At 53.8% G+C, this 20,109-nt stretch overlaps 1 protein-coding gene across 3 annotated transcripts; it reads right to left on the bottom strand.

The window, feature by feature from the left end:
• Positions 1 to 1,384: 1,384 nt before the first annotated feature.
• On the bottom strand, positions 1,385 to 19,852 carry MTCH1 (mitochondrial carrier 1). 3 transcript variants are annotated; one of them, XR_015554109.1, is made up of 13 exons: positions 19,507 to 19,852; positions 15,215 to 15,299; positions 11,580 to 11,686; positions 11,114 to 11,191; positions 10,707 to 10,764; positions 10,302 to 10,353; positions 8,650 to 8,709; positions 6,087 to 6,231; positions 3,903 to 3,950; positions 3,648 to 3,715; positions 3,340 to 3,415; positions 2,872 to 3,068; positions 1,385 to 2,246 (listed from the first exon to the last, which is right to left on the bottom strand). XR_015554109.1 is itself a non-coding variant. In XM_004424197.3 (12 exons), the coding sequence occupies exons 1-12, from the start codon at positions 19,825 to 19,827 to the stop codon at positions 2,175 to 2,177; spliced, it is 1,119 nt and encodes a 372-aa protein (XP_004424254.1). In that variant the 5' UTR covers positions 19,828 to 19,852; the 3' UTR covers positions 1,385 to 2,174. The 3 variants fall into 3 exon arrangements, 2 of the variants coding, with proteins under 2 accessions (XP_004424254.1, XP_004424253.1); XM_004424197.3 differs by lacking the exon at positions 2,872 to 3,068 and having other exon boundaries at positions 6,138 to 6,231; XM_004424196.3 differs by lacking the exon at positions 2,872 to 3,068.
• Between the last annotated feature and the right edge of the window lie 257 nt (positions 19,853 to 20,109).

Here is a 20,109-nt window from a genome sequence, read left to right on the forward strand (position 1 = left end):
TTAGGAGTAAAACCTGTACTTTGCTCAACTAGAAACTGAGAAAGTATCAAAGGGACTTTCTTGCCGTTTATGGATGAGGAAGATAGCCTGGGATATGTAGTCGACACCCCGAAATTCAGAAATTCCAGGGTATTACCTGGGAGCAGTACTGGCTCTCCTCAAGGTGACTTGCTAAGCCCACCCATGGCCCATTCTTTACCCCTGTGGCCTCTCCCAACCTGTGGGAGGAGGTGGCTGTCAAAGGGAGGGGCTCCTCACAGCCAGCTCAGCTCGGGCTCCTGAGATGCCAGTACCCCTAAATCTCGGGGACCACAGGAAGTAACTGACGCAAAAATAGGATTTGAGGGTAGAGCAACAGGAAGAAAAGTTGCCCCAGAACAGTAGTCAGTACGGTGGGAAACCAGGCTGGGCTGGAGAAAGGTAAGGTGCCATGAGGCAGACACGCCACTGAAGGGCCTTCCTTCTCTAAAGAAATGGTGCCGGCGAGGCCTGGCCTGCTCACCTTGCCACGTGCTCTCCTTCCCTGCCACGTTAGCTGTGTGAAGTGAGTACGAGACCTCAGTGGCTTCAACCAACGTACAAGACACCCACTCAGGCACAGTCCTGTGTTTTTGGGGAACAAGGATCCATAAAGTAAACTGCCCTCGAGTCAACTGTTACTAGGCCACTAAGGAAAACCAGTTCTGCAAAAGCATCCCAGGAGCCTTCCCTGGGGGTGACCCAGCCCATACCTGTGAGGAAGGATGACCAAAGTCACCAGACTCCAACTCTCGGAAGCCAGCTCCCCTAGAGCAAGGGCAGAGAAACATTCGGGAACTCAGCTGGACCTCAACTGGTGTCCAAACCCCATCAGATGGAAGCCCAGGGTCTCCAGGGGCCAGCATGTTCCATTTTTAAGTTTCGTTTGTTTACAGACCCTGGTGTTGGGCAGAAGTGAATGGAAGGGAGGTCCACCTTCTCCAGAGAAGGAAGGGAGCTTGGTGCTTCAGCTGGGCCCATGTCTCCCCATCCTGCTGTAGCCATGTGACCTCTACACCAAATAACTCTCAGTAAAACCTGAATGTCATCCACAAACGGTGCTGAGATGTTAGGGGTTTGGGTAGAACATTTTATGAAGCTGGAGAGGCCTTTAAAAGGACTGTCTCCCTGGTAATAGGCCTGTGCACTAGTGGCTGCTCTGTGAACAGGCATCTTGGCCTTGTCTAATTCAGAAAATCATCCAGTGTCTCCCCCGAGGCTAACCCACACTGAGCCCCGGCACCGCTCATCTCCAGGCCGGGCTGCCCCCAGCCCTGTTGCTTTACAGCCCCTTCCCACACTAACACAAAGGACTGAAAAAGACTCTGCAGATAGTTTTTAAAATCATAAAAATGAGAGACAAAACTCCAAATCACCACCAATACATTTATTTGAGGGAGAAAGGGTCAAATCTTATCACGAACTTTTAAACTGGGTAGGACTAGAGACACCGATCTGCCTAACTTCTGGGTGCTCACAACTGCACAGGTACCAGATCCCGCACAGGAGGCGTCACCATTAAACCAATGAGCACGTGATGAGGGGGACACATTCTGAGCAGTCGCATGATTTCCCATTCAGAAGGTGCTGCCTTCGTATCAGAAAAGTAGTGTTGAGAAAAACAAAGGTAGAACCGAGGAATAGCTTCCTAATACAGGCCTGCATATGATGCTGGCCTTGTGAAAGGGGATCACGCCCTATTTACAAGCAGGATAGCAATGCTCCCAGCTGAGCTGCTGGAGGAGAGCTGGGCTGACTCAGGTGTGAGCGGGGGTGGGGGTGGGGGTGGGGGGGGGGTGGGATCTGACCCCACGAGCCTTTTCCCATCCAACCTAGGCCTCCACAAGTCATTCTCTGGCCCCCGGGCACAAGGCAGACTCAGCAAATCTGTGAAGTAAGGGGACTCTGCCCCAATCCCGGAGCCCCGCCCCACCTTCCCCAGGTCTAACAGGTGACCAATCCACTGGGTGCAGCCTCACCCCCACCCGTCCCCCACTTCTGGACAGACACACGGCAAATATGGAAACCGAAGCCCAGCTGGGCTGGAGCACATCTAGATGTTGCTGGGTTGGAGTCATCTTACAGGTGCCTCGAGATGATCAGGCCTCCCCCGCGGTGCCCAGGCTGAGGCAGCGTGTTTTCTTAGGTGATTCAGGTTATTCCAGGGCAAAGCATGATCCTGAGGACACGCGGCGGAAAAGCAGGCTGGAGCCGCGGAAGAGCTGGCCCTGGATTGGAAGGAGCAGACAGGCCAGTGAAAGGGGAGGCCACGCTTCCCGCCCTGCCCCCAAGCAAGGCCAGCGTAAGGCAAAGAAGGCAGCAGCTCAGAGACCCGGTAGGGAGGGCAGGGGGTGCTAGGCTTGCATTCCTGGAGAGCAAGGTCAGAACCTGCCCTGTGCTGGAGCACAAGGGAGCAGTTCACTCTGCTACAGGGTGTCCAGTGTCGATGGGCCCCCCCAACAGGAAATCCCCAGAGGAGACTCAGTGCCCTTCTGGCTTCAGAGCCCAAGTGGTCTGGCCTCCTCCAATACCCACGTGACGTGACGCACGCAGAACTGACTGGAGTCGCTGGGAAGAACCGCGTCTGTCTCTTGCCTCCCTGCTTCCCTCCCATCTGTCCTCTTCTCAACCTTGAGGCCAGTCAGTGTGCTCGATTCTCCCCAGGCCACTGCCCCATTTTGCTTCGAGGCAAACCAAGGCCAGGAAAAGGCAAGGATGTGCCCTGGGCCATCCTTGGACAGGATGGATCAGACACCTGCCTCCTTGACCTCTGGGCCCAAGAGCTCCAGCCAGCAGGAGGATGTTTGGGCACAGAACACAAGACCCCCAAACTGGCACCTTTGCCAGGCTCACCATGTGGCCCAACTCAACCCTCAGGCTGTCCTGGGCACCGGGGACGTCCTGCAGGAGGGAGGGGTCGGCCTCCACAGGCCAGCTGCCTGTCAGGACTGCTCCTAGTCCTTGCGTCTTCAGCCCATGTCACTCTGGGATAAGAAGTTCTTGGGCTTCACCATCTACCCCACGGGCTCCCTCATACTTGTTCTAAGAGTCTTTAAGAGGTGAAGAAAAAAAGGAGACCTCGTCTGATGTATAATTTTTACATAAAATCAGACCTAACTACCTCAAATCCTTTCTAAAATAAAGTGAAAATTTAATTTAAATGCCTTAAACAAGAGTCTACTTTCTCCTTATCCTCTCTACTCACAACTCTGGATTCCAAGACAACCTTATCTCTGTGTGCAATGAAGAGGCCACAGAACCATTTCATCTGATCCATGTGGCAGAAGTACAGGAAAAATCCTGCCTTGGGGGCCTGCTTACCTGCACACTCAGGTACTTCCAGCAGTGGATCCAGGATTTGAACACTGGGGAGTAAGGGGGGAGCCCGGCCTGCAGCCTGCCCGGGAAGGAGAGCATGTTAGACAGAGAACAGTGGGAGATGGATCAGCCGAGAAAAGGAGACTCCCAGAAGAATGGCTTGGAGCTGCCACCACCCATATCCGGACCCAGAGATTCATCCCAAAGGGGTGTGGCGAATCCTAGAGGAAGCCACGGTGGCTGGTGGGCTGAGCCTACACAAAGAGCAGGCGGAAGGGGGCAGGGTGCCTGGCGGAGGGGAGCACACCTACCCGCAGTTGTTCACAGCCATGAGATCACCGACCAGCAGGAAGGGGTAGGTCAGCATGCTCACTGCGATCTGAAACCAGGGAGAGCAGAGTGTCTGTGACCCACCCACCACCGGCACCCCCGCCCCAGGCTCAGGGAGCAGGGCCACACTGTACCAACACCCGATACTGGGGCTGCCTCCAGCCACCACCAGAGCTGGCCTCCTAAACCCCACCCAGGCCCAGAGGGCACTGGGAGGGGCAGCTGTCTCAACTTACCCCCATCACAAATTTGGTGTAGCTCCGGATGGCCAGGGCCTGGCTGAACTGAAGAGACAGAAAGAAGACGGGTTTGCCCCAGGCACCTCAGGAGGTAGCCTTCAGACATGGGGGCCCGTGCCCCATGCTGCTTCATTGGGCCCCCTCCACCTCGCCCTCCACACTGGCCTCACACATCCTCTGCACTCAGCTCCTCACACACCCGCTGTGCACACTGCATTCCCTTTCAGGGCCTGCCAGCGGCTTCTGTGGCCTTGTAGTCAGAGCCAAGAGAAGATCTGGGAGACAGAAGTGGGACAACCAGACTGAAGGGATTTCTGTGACCCAGCTGGGGATGGTGAGGAGCAGAAGTGAAGACCAGATAAGTGGAATTATTGGCTGCTGGCCTGTGTAACCCTGAGCTCTGAGCTCCAAGGGCTTGGCCTGTGTCTGCCTTGATCAAGGTCCAGGGCTTGGCACAATCGGTGCTCTGTAAGTGCTTACTGAATGAAAAGATAGATACCCACTCGAACTACCCAGACACACAATCCTGGACCTGTAGCAAAAGGCGAGGGGGAACTCTGGGCTCACTGCCACCCCCTACCTCACCAAGCTCGCGCCCCCTTCAGGCTCCCAACTTCTGAATTCTACTTTGCTGGGGAAATAGCTCCTAGCTAGAAAGGGGGACTACCTATCCCTCAGCTTCCTGTGGCGTGGCCATCCCACCAGATGGTTGTCCTGCAACCCTGAGGCGGGCGGGGGGTTGGCTCAGCCCTGTGTCTGAGCAGCAGCCTCACCTTAGCATTTACGCCACATCAGAAAAGCACTTGAGAGATCCTTTCCCTGAAGCTGCTGACTGCTATTGGCGGTGACCTGAGCGCAGCAGCCCCTGGTCAGACACCTGCCCCCCCAGACTGGAGGAAGCCAGTCAGCTGTGGGACACCCCTCCCCCCGCCAAGACGCCCCAGCTGTCCCAGCCCTGCTCTGTATGTGACGGCAGCAGCTCACCAGCCCACAAGGCCCCCAGAAAGGGCAGGGCCATGGGTTTGTGCTACAGTAACTGCAGATGGGAGCTGGTCCCTCCGGAGCCACTTGAATTTGCTTACACTGAAAGGGCAGTAAGACTCACCCCCCCCCAAGTCAAATGGCCTGACACTGTCTGCCTCTGAGCAGAGGCTCTCAGCTGGGGCGGGGCACTCCTCGCCACACAGACACATGCCCAGACACCACCCCCACGGCCCCCAAGAATCGCCATTCTGGGGCCCAGACACAGACACATACAGACTATGAACCCACTCCCCCCAAAAGTGCTTCTGGCAGACAGGTCCCCAGCCCCTCGCCTATCCTCCTGGGGTCGGCAATCCCCGCTGTTGGAATGTCTGGCTACCAGGAATCTCCCGCCCACCCCTGTTCCCCAACTCTTATCTGGGTTCAGGCAGAACCAGTCAACCCTCAAGTCCCCAGACACGTTTCTTCAACAAGCTCCTTTTAGAAGGACCAACACCTCCCAACACCTGACCCAACCTGCTGAGAAGTCTGTGCATAACATGTGTAGATGACTGCTAACAAAACAATGGGGTACGCCTGCACGGTATACTTCCTCGCTGATCTGAAACACTTCAAGGGGGAAAGCACCCTCAGCCTGGCACAGGGAAGACCCAGGCCCAGCCCTGTTGATGCCCAGCTGAATGCCTCTGTAGAGCCCTTCAGCCTCTGGTCTCAAGTTCTCTATGTGTAAAACGGGACGTTATACCCGCCCTGTTCCCTTCACAACTGGGGTGCTGTCAGGATCAAATGTTATAATGTTCACAAAAGAGTTTTAAAAAGCATAAAACATTAAGCAAAAGTTAAAGGGTTATTATTAGTTGGTCTACCTCCTGATTTCCTGACCCCTTGTTGGGTCACTGACTCAAACCAGCCTTGGATAAGCTGGGGTCTGTTTTATTTCTAAAGCTGCCCAGAGACGGGCATTCCATGAACTCCTCCAGGTCTGGTTACCGATCTCAAATCTCATCTCTTGAGGCCACTCTCTCTAGCAGCAAAGCTGGCCCAGGGACAACCAGAGGTCCTCTTCCCAGATCACTCCCCAGAGGCCCTCTCTAGCCCTCAGGCCTGGTGCTCAGAATCCCAGAGTCCTCGAGTCTGCCCCAGACCCTGGGCGTCAGCAGTACACGGAAAGATGGACAAGTCCTTGTTCCAACCAACCTGGGAACCTGGATTCTGGTCGTTTCCCAGCCCCCCTGGGGTGTCACTCACGCTGTCATCCACCAGGTAGGCATTGATGAAGTGGGCCAGCAGGTTACAGCCCCACAAGAAAACCACATCTCCCAGGAGGTGAGGAATTAAGCCGCTAAAAAACAAGGTGAGCAAAGATGAGCAGGGGAGGGAGGGGAACATTTCCTGGGGCTCTACACCCAGGAAGCAGGCAGGGATGGTCCAAGCTCAAAACTCCAGCATATTCAACGGCACCACCTCAGGAAGGGGCCACGTGGGCCACAGCTATCCACACCAGGAAGCCAATGTTCCTTTCTCCATGGAGGGTGTTATACGCCACATCTGACGCCACAAATTAGTTTACCGTCTCACAAGCGGTTTTCAAACCACAGAAGCCGGACCTCAAGATGTACATGTTGCTAAATCTGGGATTTTCAGATGCAGATTATGAAAGAGTGCCTACAGGTTGGTCGTTTTCTCCTGGCCTCTTTACCTAATCTCGCAAAACACTTTGCTCAATGCATCTGTTGTCTTCACCCCTGGAAAGTTCCATCTAAGACATTCCATGCAAGCTTTTGCAAGGAGGGCTGACTTTGAAAGTGATAGCCTTTACGAGAAACAGCTCTACAAACTGATGTGGAAGGCTCCCCAAGACACAGTGCTGAGGGCAAGAAGCCAGACTGAGATCAGTGGGTCCTATGTGCTATTAGTATTTTTTTTAATGTGTTTATTTGCTTGTTTAGATATGGAATGACATGGGAAGATCTCCAGGAGAAAAATGACTATGTCTTGGGAGGAGAAGCAGATTTATGATTTTTGAATTTTAAAAAAATCTTACTGTAAAATATTTGAAAACTTCAAAAGAATATATGCAACACATCTATGTTATGAGGGATAGTAATAAAATGAACCTTTGTGAATGCAATTTACAACTCTGCTGCCTCCGCCTGTGCTCTGATTGACCTCCCACCTACATACACCCTTTGGTGCTTTCCAAGTATCGTAACCCGTATGCCTGTTCCAAAATCACATAAGGAAAAAAAAGAACCCAACGAGTAAGCATGTACTGTGCGGGAATCCTATTCACCAGAACAGAACTATATAACATATGCGAAAAATGCCAGATGTGGGTGCCAGCCTGGTGGCGCAGCGGTTAAGTGCACGCGCTCCGCTTCAACGGCCTGGGGTTCAGATCCCGGTTGCGCACCGATGCACTGCTTGTCGTGGTGGCATCCCATATAAAGTAGAGGAAGATGGGCACGGATGTTAGCCCAGGGCTAATCTTCCTCAGCAAAGAGGAGGACTGGCTTCGGATGTTAGCTCAGGGCTATTCTTCCTCCCCTCCAAAAAAAAAAAAAGCCAGAGGTGGTGACATGCAGTGTTTTAAGGTCTGATATACCAGTTACATGGGCAAATGTTTATACATATATATTTATACATATATATATGAGAATATGTGTCTGTATAAATCAAGGTTGTCAACCTTTGCACTATGGACAATTAAGACCAAATAACTCTTTGTTGTGGAGGCTGCCCTCTGCATTACAGGATGTTTAGCAGCATCCCTGGCCTCTACCCACTAGATGCCAGTTGTGACAACCAAAAGATGTCTCCAGACATTGCCAATGTCCCCTGGGGGCAAAATCATCTCCTGGTGAGAAACACACACACACACACCCACGTAGTTGTTTCTTGGTGAAATGCAGGATCATAAATAAAAACACCTGGCCAGCTATCAAACCACAACGTGAGTTACTAGAGGGCCCCACATCTGGTATACTGCGTACATATCAGCATGCACGTCACTGCGTGGACCTTAAAAAGGCAAAATAAAGGACAGGCTCGTCAGGCCCAGCTTCTGGGCTCCCTTTGTGGGTTAGTCTTTTCGGCACGAGCTTTCTTTGCAGGTGAGGAAGGTGGGTGTGAGAAAACAAGGAGGGCAGGGTCTGGGGCTCTCGGGAGACCAGCCCTGCTGACACTGCTCTGCAGAAACACAGGACCAGCAGGATCAGGTTTTCTGACTTTTCAAGAGAAGCCAGAAATGTGGACTGTTGTGTAACATATCCTACATGTGAAATGTAAAGGACGAATTTGTCAGAAATGCCATGTCAAACAATCCATGGGCTGGAGTCGGCCTGTGAGCTGCCAGTGCTCCACCTGCAATCCGAGTCACAGATTTTCAGTCATTTTCCAGCAGTGAAACCAAGGACGATGGAGTGCCCTGGCTCATGAAGACCATCCCCATGTCCACCCCCAGCCCTGGAGCAAACAGATGGGGCCTAAGGGGGCCAGTCAGCCCATCTCCCCAGTGTTCTGGACAAACAGTACCATTTTTGTGTGAGCCGTGATCTGCAAAGGGCTGGGCAGCTTTGGTCCGGATGATCTGTAGCTCGCATATGCTATGGAGCTCTATGGAGCCGAAGTGCAGCTGCTCCGGCTGGGACAGAGCCCTGTGGTTAGTCTGAGGCCAGCAGCTGCGGCCTGAGAGGTTGAGAATGAGCCCGTTAGTAGAGCCATGCCTGTGGCCAGGTACGGGGAGTATAAACTCACGTACACAAAGAATCCCAGCAGCCCCTCCTCTTTGAAAATCTTCCCAATGGAGCTCAGCACACCACTGTGAAGAAGGCAAGAGAGGAATACAATGTCACGTGGTCACCTTCCAGAAGCCCACCCTGGTGTGGAGCAAAGCCCACCACCTCTGCTCAGAGCCATCCGGTCCTGGCCGAGACGGGGAGGGGAGTCTCTGTTACTAGGCAGAATAGACTGGGGAATATTTGAGAGCTCTTGTTTGGGGGTGAAGGGGCATGTACACAGTCCATGGAGACTGCGGAAACCCAGCAACCCACAGGCGCAGAACCCTAGCAGTTCTCTCCTGCCATTTTCTGTGGATCTGGAGTTTAGGAGCGAACCTTCCAGCCTGGGCTGCTGCAGAGGAAACAGGCCCTTCTCCTGCCTGGCCCTAGTGCTTATCTCTGGCTGAACAACCTTCTGGCACAGTGAGAGCAGGAGGGGTGGCGAGTGGACAGAATCACCTTCCAGAGGGCAGAGAAGGAACACAGGGCCCTATAGCAAGAGGCCCTTGAATCAGACCACCCAGATGCAGCCTGGGAAAAGGCATCTGGCCCTCCCAGCAGGGAGCTTGAGGACTAGCGCCTTGGCCACTGCAGGCTGCTAGAGACCAGGGGAGAGGCTGTGGTGTCTTTGGTATGAAATGCAAAAGAAGCTCAAAGAGCAAACTCTGTGACCTGTGGCTACCAATGCCAAGTGGCCTGTCCTGCAGGGAGGCTCTGCAAAGCCTAGGCGATGGGCAGCCTAGGAGAGAGAGACGGTGGGAGCCAAGGCCCTGGCTAGCACTGGTCCTGGAGTAGCCCAGCCCTGCCCTACCTTCTGCTCAGAACAGTGGCTCTGCCCACTGGGGTTCTGAGCCAGATCACCCCCTCCTGGTCCCGTCTACCAACCTCACATTTCAGTCTGGGAGAATGGGCCAATTTCCCATTAGTGAACCCCAAATGAGGCACACGGCAGCCGAGTTTCCTGGGGCAGTAGTCCCACAGCACAGCTGCAGAAAACACCTGAACCCAGGAAACGAGAATCTTAGAGAGGAAGGGTAACAGAGCGAATCTTCCTGCCACATGCCTCCAGGATCCGCCTCCTGTCCTGCCCTGAGCCTCAGAGGGGCAGGGAGGCCATAAGCGCCACGGGGAAGGGCAAAGTCAACACACCTATGCCCCCACAGCACCCAGCTCAGTGCCAGGCACAGCAGAGGCCAAGGGAAGTTTCTAGTAAACAACTAAGGGGACGAGCCCAAGCTCATGGGGTGGACAGCCTCTTAGCAGAGTAGGAAACGAGCTTAAGCTGGGTTCTCTGACAGCCGGAGAAATTGTTAGGGCACAACCTAGGGGGTCCAGGAGGGAACTCCAGCTCAGTCCTATGTGGCAGAATCAGCTCTGGTGTCGGAACTCCTAATCCAAGGCGACTACAATCCCATCCCCTGCCCCGCAGGGCTCATCCAGGGTGCGCCAGAAAAGAGATGGCGAACAGGAAATGCCCCTGGACGCAGACTATGGAAGCCACTACCACGTTCCTCTGAAACTAGCATAGTAGAACTGGGGCAGAAAAGGGGCAACGACTGACCCCAGCACGGCCTGTCTTGGCAGACTCTGAATGGTAACGTGGCCAATCCTGCCAGTCCTGAGAATTACCCACCTGTACTTGGCCTCCCGTCCCACAAATTGGACCATGCAGCGCATTGAGATGACTGAGGAAAAAGAAAACACACACAGGTGACATGGTGGGCCAAAGCCCATGTCACCCCAGCCACAGAGTGCCCAGTACAGAGCGGCCACTGCACAACATGGCCTGTGTCACAGCGCAGGAGGGGATGAGGGCCTCTGGGATGCCCCGTCACACCCCATGACCATGGCATCCCATTTCTTCTGCCTGGGAAGAGCCCCAGCTCCTTTTGCACAGGACCCTGGCCAATCTCTCCTCAGTGGGGTTCCAGTGGAATACCCCCACCCACTCCCACTTCCCAGCAATTCTATGGCTACCCATCTACAATCCGGGGGGTCATCCCACAGCTGCGATGCAGTCTCCAATGCAGCAGCTCACCATGCAGGGGGTGGGCCAGCATGCGGGACACACACTGCATCATCATCTCGTAGGAGGTCTGGAAGAGAGCAGAGGGTGGTGACTCGGCCTGGCCTGTCTCTGGAACTGGCACTCACGGGGATCCCGCAGCCCCACGTGGAGTCACTCTACCTCAGATGGTGCCACTTGCCCAACCCCAGTCCCCTCCACCAAGGAGTGCTGTCAGGTCTGGGGCCAGACCCCACGGCGGCTGAGAGCTTTCTGGGATTCCCTGCAGTGTCCACGCTGGGGCTCCTTCCACGTCCCACCCCACCCATGCACACACAAGGACCCAGCTCTGTGGCTCTTCAGTGACCTGCCCAACTCCAGGGGAGAAATAAACAGACTCCCCTCCGAGGGCCTCTCCATCTCCGATTCCAGACACCCACCTCCTTCACCACTTTCTTCAGAGAAGTCTTCATGTCATCCTTGTTGGACACCTGCTCAATCTCATCCGGAGGGAAAACCTGAGCCACAAAAAACAAGGAGGGCCAAAAGCCAAGCACAGCTATGCCTCTTAAATGTAGAGACGGCAGGGCCGGCTCCCGCTGTTTTCTCTGCAGCTCCATCAGCTGGGCCCGTCTCAGGTAACCCCAGGGCTGGATCTCGGTGGAAAAAAGCCCTGTCTGGTGTCACAGTTGTGGGAAAGCAGGAGGACTGTGGGGCAGCAACCCTCCCCATCAAGGGGACTCAGCGATGGACCACCAGGGTTTGGAGCCTGGCTTTGGTGCTGAGGTGGAACCGTGACCAGACTGGGAATGGAAAAGCAGGACCAGTGCACACGGCTGCCTCTGGGGGTGGAAGGCAGCTTGGGGGAACCTCAGGCAGCCGCTCCTGGTTTCGCCCCAGGCTCACCTTCTTCATGCTGCCCCGAGTCACGGTGGAGAGGGCGTTGGACATCAGCCGGGGGCTCAGGCCTCGGAAGAGCCCTATCTTCCCATCCACTTGCACGATGTACTTGGCTGTAAGAGAGCAGAGGCGTAGCGTCACGCCCAGCCCAGACGCACCCACTCCTGGGTCACATTCACACCCAGACCAGATGCAGCCTGTCCCTCAACACAGACAGTCCTTGACTTACAAGGGTTCGACTTAGGATTTTTTGACTTTATGATGATGTGAAAGCAACATGCATTCAGTAGAAACTGTACTTCAAATTTTAATCTTTTCATGCTAGCGATATGCGATACGATACTCTTGTGATGCTGGGTAGCGGCAGCGAGCCGCAGCTCCCAGTCGGTCACGTGGTCACGAGGGTGAACAACTGGTACACTTACAACCATTCTGCACCCAGACAACGATTCTCGTTTTCACTTTCAGTACAGCACTCAAAAAACTACATGAGATATTTAACACTTTATTATAAAATAGGCCTTGTGTTAGATGATTTTGCCCAATCGTAGGCTAATGTAAGTGTTCTGAGCACGTTTCAGGTAGACAAAGCTAAGCTATGATGTTTGGTAGGCTAGGCACATTTTCGACTCATTTTTTCAACTTATGAGGGTTTAGTGGGACGTAACCCCAGTGTAAGTCGAGGAAGGTCTGTACGTGCTGACTTCAGTCACAGAAGGGAGCATCCACCCAGGACCCCAGAAGCAATCAGGCCCCCTCCCAAAACGTCTTTTCTAGCCCCTGTGTTTTATTGGTAAAACCTTCAAAACATATTTTTGACAAACAAGTTCATATGTTTCCTTTTTTTCTTCAGCTTTGAAAAACCTACTTGGCAAAATAAACTAGTTTTTCAACTCAGCAACTTAAGTGCTGCAACCCAGGAACCAACGGTGTCACTTATAAAAAATGTTTTTCTCGGGGAAAAGAAAAATAGCAAAAAGACAGAGTGCCCATGGCAATGACGAAGTCTCTAACCTAAGGGAGGAAAAACGGAAAAGGAAGGGCTCCCAGGAGAGAGACGCAAGGGTGTCCCCTGAGCACGCCAGGAAGAGGGCCAGCCTCACCCTCTTACTGTGCTGTGCCCAGGGCACCACCTGGCACCTGCTGGCATTCATTAATCACAGGGAGGGGAAACACCGGTGGAGAAGTAACTAAAACGGAAGCACCAATGAACTATTCTATAGAAAAAACTTAAGCAGACAGGGAAGCTAGACCCCACCTGTGTGAGTCAGTGTTTGTTCATTAGGGTCTCTAAGAGGATACTTTATTTAATAATGTTTTATTGTTTTATTTAATATCAACTTTTTAATCGTGTTCAAACAGGTGATGTATTTTTATAAACTTGCATACCTGGAAGCTAGCAGAACATTCTCTTGGACAATGTGCTCCCTTTTCAGACCCATGACTTGAGCTCTCTAGTACCGCACAGTGGCAGGAACCAGCAAATGTCCCTTTTCCTCTTTTGCAACATGTCTGCCAACCCAGCAATTCAACGTCACTGCTAGCACGGGCCCTTGCTGGGCCCCAGAGCACCTGTTACCTGCATACCTGGCTTCCTGAGGTGGGGGTGGGGCTGGAAGGAGAGGAGTAGGCGGGGAGAGGACGCTGGGTGACGTGGCGAGGCGCCCTGCTTCACAGAGTGAACAGGCAGAAGGAAGGTTTATTTTGGGGGAGGGGTGCTCCAGTCAGCAAAAGGGAGCGCTCGCAGGATAAAGCCGGAGTGTGACTTCCAGTGAGACACTTATCCTCTTTCTACCCGATCTGCCCACCAGTAAATACGGAGTAAGGACTCCTACTTCTCGTCATCTCAGAGCTGAATTATGAACAAGTGAGAGGAGAGAGAGGTGTGCAGCAATGCCTACAGAGGCCTTCGTGGGCCCAAAGGGCTCCAAGGCTGGCCAGGACTCCATCATTCCACAGTTTCTCTGTGGTCCCTGGAAAACTCTCCAGGAAATTCCTTCCATTACGCCCAAGACTGTCACAACAGCTGGGGCACTTTTCACCATGACATGGGGAAGAGAAGATGCTGCCCAGAGAGTATCTAGACAGCCAGACAGCTGAGCTGAGCCCCCTCTCCAACTCGAGAGCAGGTATAGTGTCTGGAAATGCCCAACGGGCATCTGCTTACAATATGTGGACTGAAACAACATTTATATAAAAAGGGGTGTGGGGGGGAGCACCTCAGAACTCTGCTCATCTCTGCAAGAGGTAATGAGAGTCAAGACCTCTCTACCCTGAGTCCTTTCGGGAATGACTGTGTGACACGAATAGAGATGGTCTGGGTCCTACCCTCGAGTCTCACATGGCTGGAGCACGCGTAAGCATATACAGAGAAACCACAGTGGGGGGCGCTGGCAGCCCACTGCCCCGGCTTCCCACAAATTCAGGGTTAACTTTGTACACCAGCTTCACTGTACTATGGTGGGGGTGCCTTCCTAATTCTGTGATTTCCCCCTCCCCTACACTGACAACTTTTAAATAAAAGCAAATATGAACAGATTTCCCCATAAAATGACGTGTTCTGCCTGGCCCTCACCTGTACTCAACAACACAGTGGCGAAACTGGAAGAGAAACACGACGTCAGATTCTGCCAACAGTGTGTGAAGTGAAAAAAAGGTGACGGGAGGCAAAGCCCCAAGTTATTCAGCAGAAAGAAAGATTTCCAGAGAACATTCTGGACTGACCAAACAGGTAAGAAGAGCAGAGGTGGAGGAAGCATGAGAGGATCAGCCTGGCTGTGAACATAAAGAAGTCTAGTGAGGGTGGGGACTGGGAGAGGGACAGAGATGGAGGATCTGAGATGGCCTTGGCCAGCTGGCACCTGTGGGCCAGGGGATGAGCAGCAGAGGCAGCCAGGTGGGCTTCACCGGCATCGCGCAAGCTCCACTGTGGCGGGCTTCCTGGTGGAGACACCTCCCGGCAGGCAGAGGGCGGGGAAGGGGGTGTCTGTGTGAAGGGCCTGAGCACAAAGAAGCTGATGTTGCTTTGCAGACAAGGAATGTGGGGCCAGAGCAGCTAAGTGGCCTGCCCGAGCCCGTGCAGCTGGTCAGGGCACTTCAGAGGCAAAACCTCAACTCACCGCACACTGGTCTACACCCAGTGGACAGCGACGCCAGAGTGAGCAGGCACCACTGCCCGGGGAATGCAGGGGAAAGAGGACGAAGGAAAAGAACCCAGGAGGCCCCAACAGGCCTCCTGCTGGAGTAGCAGGAAAGCAGAAAAGCTGCTAACAGGGCAGGACTGCTCAGAAGGCAAAAGGAAAGCCACCCCACCCTCGCTTCCAGGCATACCCTGGGGCGGCAGGGATGACAGGGGCCAGCATCTTGGACTGCCCTCTCTCGGGCACCCGTCTGCCCCTCCTGCTGCCTGGGCTGACAGCTGGCAGCTGCAGGCAGAGGAGCTGGACCAAAGCTGTATCGTTCACCTGCTCCCGCCCCGAAACCCTGCTGCCTCTGGCCACACTCTTTGATCCCCTCCTCCGTGCCAGCTCCGACTCTGGGTGCCATGCTGCCCAGCGTGTTCCCCAAGGCCAGCTGGGCCTGCCCCATTTGACGCTTCTTTTTGGTCCGTGTGGGCCTTCCTGTCTGGGAAGCACACTCACCGTAGGTGAAGAAGCTTGGCAGATAGAGGACCTTCCTCCCCAGCACATTGGTCCCAATGGTGGGAGGCATCGGCTCATGACCCACCTTCAGAATCAACAAATACAAAAGGAAGGTCAGATTCTACTGTTGATTCAGTCTCACCGCTTCTCATCTTTCCCAGGGCTCTGACTCTCCTCCCACAAATTCTAATGCTGCTCCTGTTGATGTTTTCCCATCAAAACATAGCAGAAATTTCATTGGTGTCTATAACCCTCAGCATGGTATAAATGAACAGAAATGTCTAGTCCCAGATACCACCTCTACCACTCCAAGTCACCCCATCCCCCAACATTCTTACCTTCAAATTCCAGATATTTCCAGTGTAGAAACCCCCATTTTTATGTACTTCGAACCCCACACTCATCTCAGAATAAATCTCAGTTAATGCTCATCTCCAGGTTAACAACTTCAGTCCAGTCTCAATCCCAAATGTGGCAACACCAAAACACATCACACCTGAACCTCTGTCCCAAACTTCAGACAGCCCAGCTCCAAGTAACCCACTCCAAACTTCACCCCACCCTCCAATTTCTTACCGCACCCACTGCAGACACCCACAAATCTGTCCCTCTCGCTCCCAGGCACAGCAAACCATGAGCTCGAATCCCAGATGCTGCTCAAACAATTCCTCAACTGTGTTCTAATCTCCATCAGCCCATATCCCTGTGACAGAATGAGCCCCTCATTTCTGTAGGGCTATCATAATTCTTGCTGTATAGATGCTGGTTATAATTAGGGAATCTGTTAAACTCATGGGTGGGTGAAGGACAAGCCTCTCATACCCCTGTGGGGAGGTGGGGTCTCTCCTAAGGGGTGAGGCCATGTTACGCTGCCAATTAAGGAGGAGATAGACTCTCTGCTGCCAGGCAGGAGGCAAGGTGTCTGGGAGACCAGCACCTAAGCGGGGTACGAGAAGGCCCCTTCTTTGGCAGGGGGCCAGGACACCAGTCCCATTCCTCAAAGCAGGCCAGCCGAGCCCATGGACCAGAGCAGCTCCTCTTGGATGTGGAAGGGAGCAGAAATGGCAGGGTTGGGAAGCTCTGCCTTAAAAACAGGACTACGTATGCTTCTGGCATTTTCCTGGCTCAATTTCCTTTCTTCTTCGCCTTAGTCAAGTGTTTTTGCAAGTTCAGGCTGTCCCTTGTGGATGTGATTCTGAGCTACATGACAGATTACTGATTGTAAATTAAGAAACCCTCTCTGTGAAAGGGACCTTCCTGGGAAGCTGGAGGAAAGGGATGAACCAGTTGACCCATGCAATTAGCCCTCCCCTTCCAGAACGTCCCCCTCTGGATTAAAAGCTAGAAGGTTTGGAGTTAAGTTTTGTTTTGATTTTGTTCTCTTACACAGGCACTATTCCCTTTATAACCTGAACTCCAAGTCTGACCTACTGCTCTTCTGCTGTCTTACCCAGTCCACTCAACAAGTTTGGGAGTCCCACTGACGCCAATTCCCCCCTTAAATCTGCTGTGTCCCTTCACCCAGTATCTCCACAGCTCCCAAACCCTTCGAGTCTATTGTCTCAACATCCACCCGGGGTTATCAAAGGCACACTGGCTGTATCTCACCCCTGTTCCCCTCACCCTCAAACTGTCAGTACTCGTTCCCAAGTCATACTCACCCAATTTCATCCCAAATGTTACCCCAGTGCTAACCACACCCAAAGCTAGCAGAGCCAGTCCCGCACCCTCAAACCTCTAGCTCCTGAAACCTAACACCCACAAGCCCTGATCTGAGGCACTGCATTCTTATTCACTTAATCTAGGCAACCCCCAAATCTGCCACTCCAATCCTGCTACCCCTCCCCAAATTGGGATCTGCATTTTTGCAAAATGTTACTCTGATTCCCAAGCTATACCCATTAAGATTTCACCCTCAAATATGTTACACTCAGCACCAGCTGGGTTCAAATCACATAGGCCACTTCTGTCCCCCAGCTGGGCTCACCTATCTTTAACCCAACCACCATCTAGTTCTTCTCACCCTTTAGATTCCCTCATTCCCCAATTCTCCATTCTTCCTCATTCCCAATGCTCTCTCATGCCTCAATACCCTTTCTTTTTTTTTTTTTTTTGGTGGGAATATCAGCCCTGAGCTAACATCCATGCCAATCCTCCTCTTTTTGCTGAGGAAGACTGGCCCTGGGCTAACATCTGTGCCCATCTTCCTCCACTTTATATGGGATGCCGCCACAGCATGGCCTGACAAGCGGTGCATCGGTGCGCGCCCGGGACCCGAACTCGGGCCGCCAGCAGTGGAGTACGCGCACTTAACCGCTAGCCACGGGCCACGGGGCCGGCCCCTCAATGCCCTTTCCAAGTCACCTTTATTTCAATTTTCTTTCCAAACTTGTAAACCAAATCCACCATGGTCCAAATGATGAAGCTACTTCCCGTTTCCTTCACATGCAGCCCCGAATTCCCTATACTCCAGCATCCTCCACTCCACAGCCCCTCCTATCGGCCACCCTAAAGTCCCAGCCCTCATCTACTCTCACTCCATCAGCCAAAAAACTCAGGTCCTAGTATCCCTACTTCTCATATTGGGTACCACCAGTTCCAAAGCCCCAATTTCTTGCCCAAATCTGTAATCTCTACTGCTGTAAATACAATCCTAATTCTGTAAGTAAAGCAGCTCTCACTCCCAAATCACAGCCAAAAGCCAGTCTCCACCTTCCCTAATCAGCCATTTCCAAATCTCGGTCACCATTAGATACCAGTCAGGCACCCTGATGTCCCTGACTGAATCTCCTCATTCCTTCTCATATTCCTGGTCACACACACAAATCTACTGTCCCATTCCTCAGATCCCAGATTTCAATCACTCTCATTTAAGTCCCTCTCATTCCAGTTGCATCTCCCACTCTCTCAGTCCAATTATAAAGACAGTAAATCTGACACCCATTAGCCTCAACTCAAATCAAATCTCAAACCTTGGTTGAGGTTTCCATCTCAATTTTTACCCCTACCCCCTACTCTTCCTAACTGGAAAATTCTAGGCTAAATCTTCAGATATCAGTCCAGGCTGAACCAACCCCATCTAAACAGGGCCCATCTCAGTCACACCCACCTAATTCTGCCAGATGCAGTCCCTCCATCATGCATCCCTTCCAGTTCAATCTCTCCTTTTCTCAAGCAGCGCACTTCATCTGTAAGGCACTGCTGGTCACCATGAAATATGCATCCTTTGATTCCGGAGATATTCCTACCTTGGTTCCAGTTTCTGCCAGCCCCTGCCTATCCTGTCACCTTGTGTTCCAACCGCCCCTCTGCCCAATTCCTATACTCCCATATCCCTTCAGCCCAACCCTCCAGATACAAGGACTGCGATGATTCCCATCTCCCGACCCCAACTGTCACTTCTATTTTCTCCTCCAAATGCGTCATCCCTTTCCCCCTAAAAGCTCTTCCTTGCTCCCCTCTCAAGACAAATCGCCACCACTCCCCTCCCCCATTGCGTCGCCCTATCTGTTCCCCTCCCCCCAAACGCGTCACACTATCCCCTCCTCCCACCAAATCTGTCGTCGCCATCAAATCCAGAGCCCCCATCTCCTGGAAACCGACAGCTCTCCACTGTTAAATCCTTTGCTTTCGCCTTTTCTCACCAAATTCCATCACCATTAAACCCAATGCCCCCCATCCCGTCCCCCCTCCCTGGGAGTCTGATGCCCTTTCTTCTCTCCTAGATTTTTGGCCCTAGCCCCCAGTCTTCTGTCCCCCAAAACCGCTTTAAATCCACCTCTATCAAACCCAGAGCTTTTGCTCTCCTTTACCCTAAATACGTGCTCCTCATCTTCTAAATACTTGGCCTTGGCCCGCAAACCTCCTCGCCACCCATTCACCCAAACTTCTCGCCTCTCCTCCAATTCTGTTGCTTCTTCCCTCACCCCAAAATACTGCTCCTTCCTTCCTATTCCAAGTCCATCGCCTCCATTCTTTCATGCCCAACCCTGTCTCTGCATCCCATTGCCCCCTCTCCTGCACCCCCAAAATCCCTTGTTCATTCCACCTTCTCCAAATCTGTCGCTCCAACCCCTCGCCCCCTCTCCTGTACCCCCAAACCCATCCTCCCTGCATCCCCAAACCCCTCACCGCTTCCCTCTCTCCCACCCCTTCAGCCCACCAGACCTGCCGTTCCTGCCCCTCTCCCCAAATTCGTCGCCATCAACTCCCCCGCCCCCATCCTGCTCCAGATCCCGGCCTGTCACCCTCACATCAGCCCCCACCTCCCTAGGACGCCCCTGGCCCCCCACCTGGATGAGCAGCTTCACGTAGAGAAGCGGGTGGCTGAGCGCCGTCACGCCCGCTCCCAGCGCCACGAAAAGAGCCTCGGTGGTCGGGGCGTTGTCCCCGGAGCCCAGGCCCCCGGACGCGGCGTCCATCCTGCGGGCCGAGGGCTGCGCCGCAGGCCGAGGGTGGCGCGGATGTACGCGGTGCGCGGGCGGCGGATCGCGAGCCCGGGCCTCGACCCCCGCCGCCGCTCCGCCGCGAGCTCCCGCTCCTGCTCCGGCTCCCGCCATCCCCGCGGCCCCGCCGCGAGCCCACGGCGCCACTTCCGGGTCCAAAGCCCCCATGGCGCCGGGCGGCGAGGTCACTCCCCGTCACGTGACGGGCTGGCGCCCCGCCCTCGTGGCGTCAGGGGGCGGAGCCGGGCCGCACCACTCGCGGCTGCGGGGGAGCGCGGGAGTGTGGAGCGGCGGGTGGTACGCGCCGGATGGGGCCCGCTGGCCCGGCTGGGGCCTGGCCCAAGGCTGGGATGCAGGCCGCGGGTCAGTGGTCGCAAGCGGCCCGGGCCGCGGACTCGGGGGGTGTGAAGGCCGCCGCAGGCCCGGGCGCTCCCCCGGGAGCCGCAAAGA

This window comes from Ceratotherium simum, chromosome 13 (assembly GCF_057802395.1).
Source record: "Ceratotherium simum simum isolate JZ-2026a chromosome 13, ASM5780239v1, whole genome shotgun sequence".
Classification (NCBI taxonomy): Eukaryota; Metazoa; Chordata; class Mammalia; order Perissodactyla; family Rhinocerotidae; genus Ceratotherium; species Ceratotherium simum.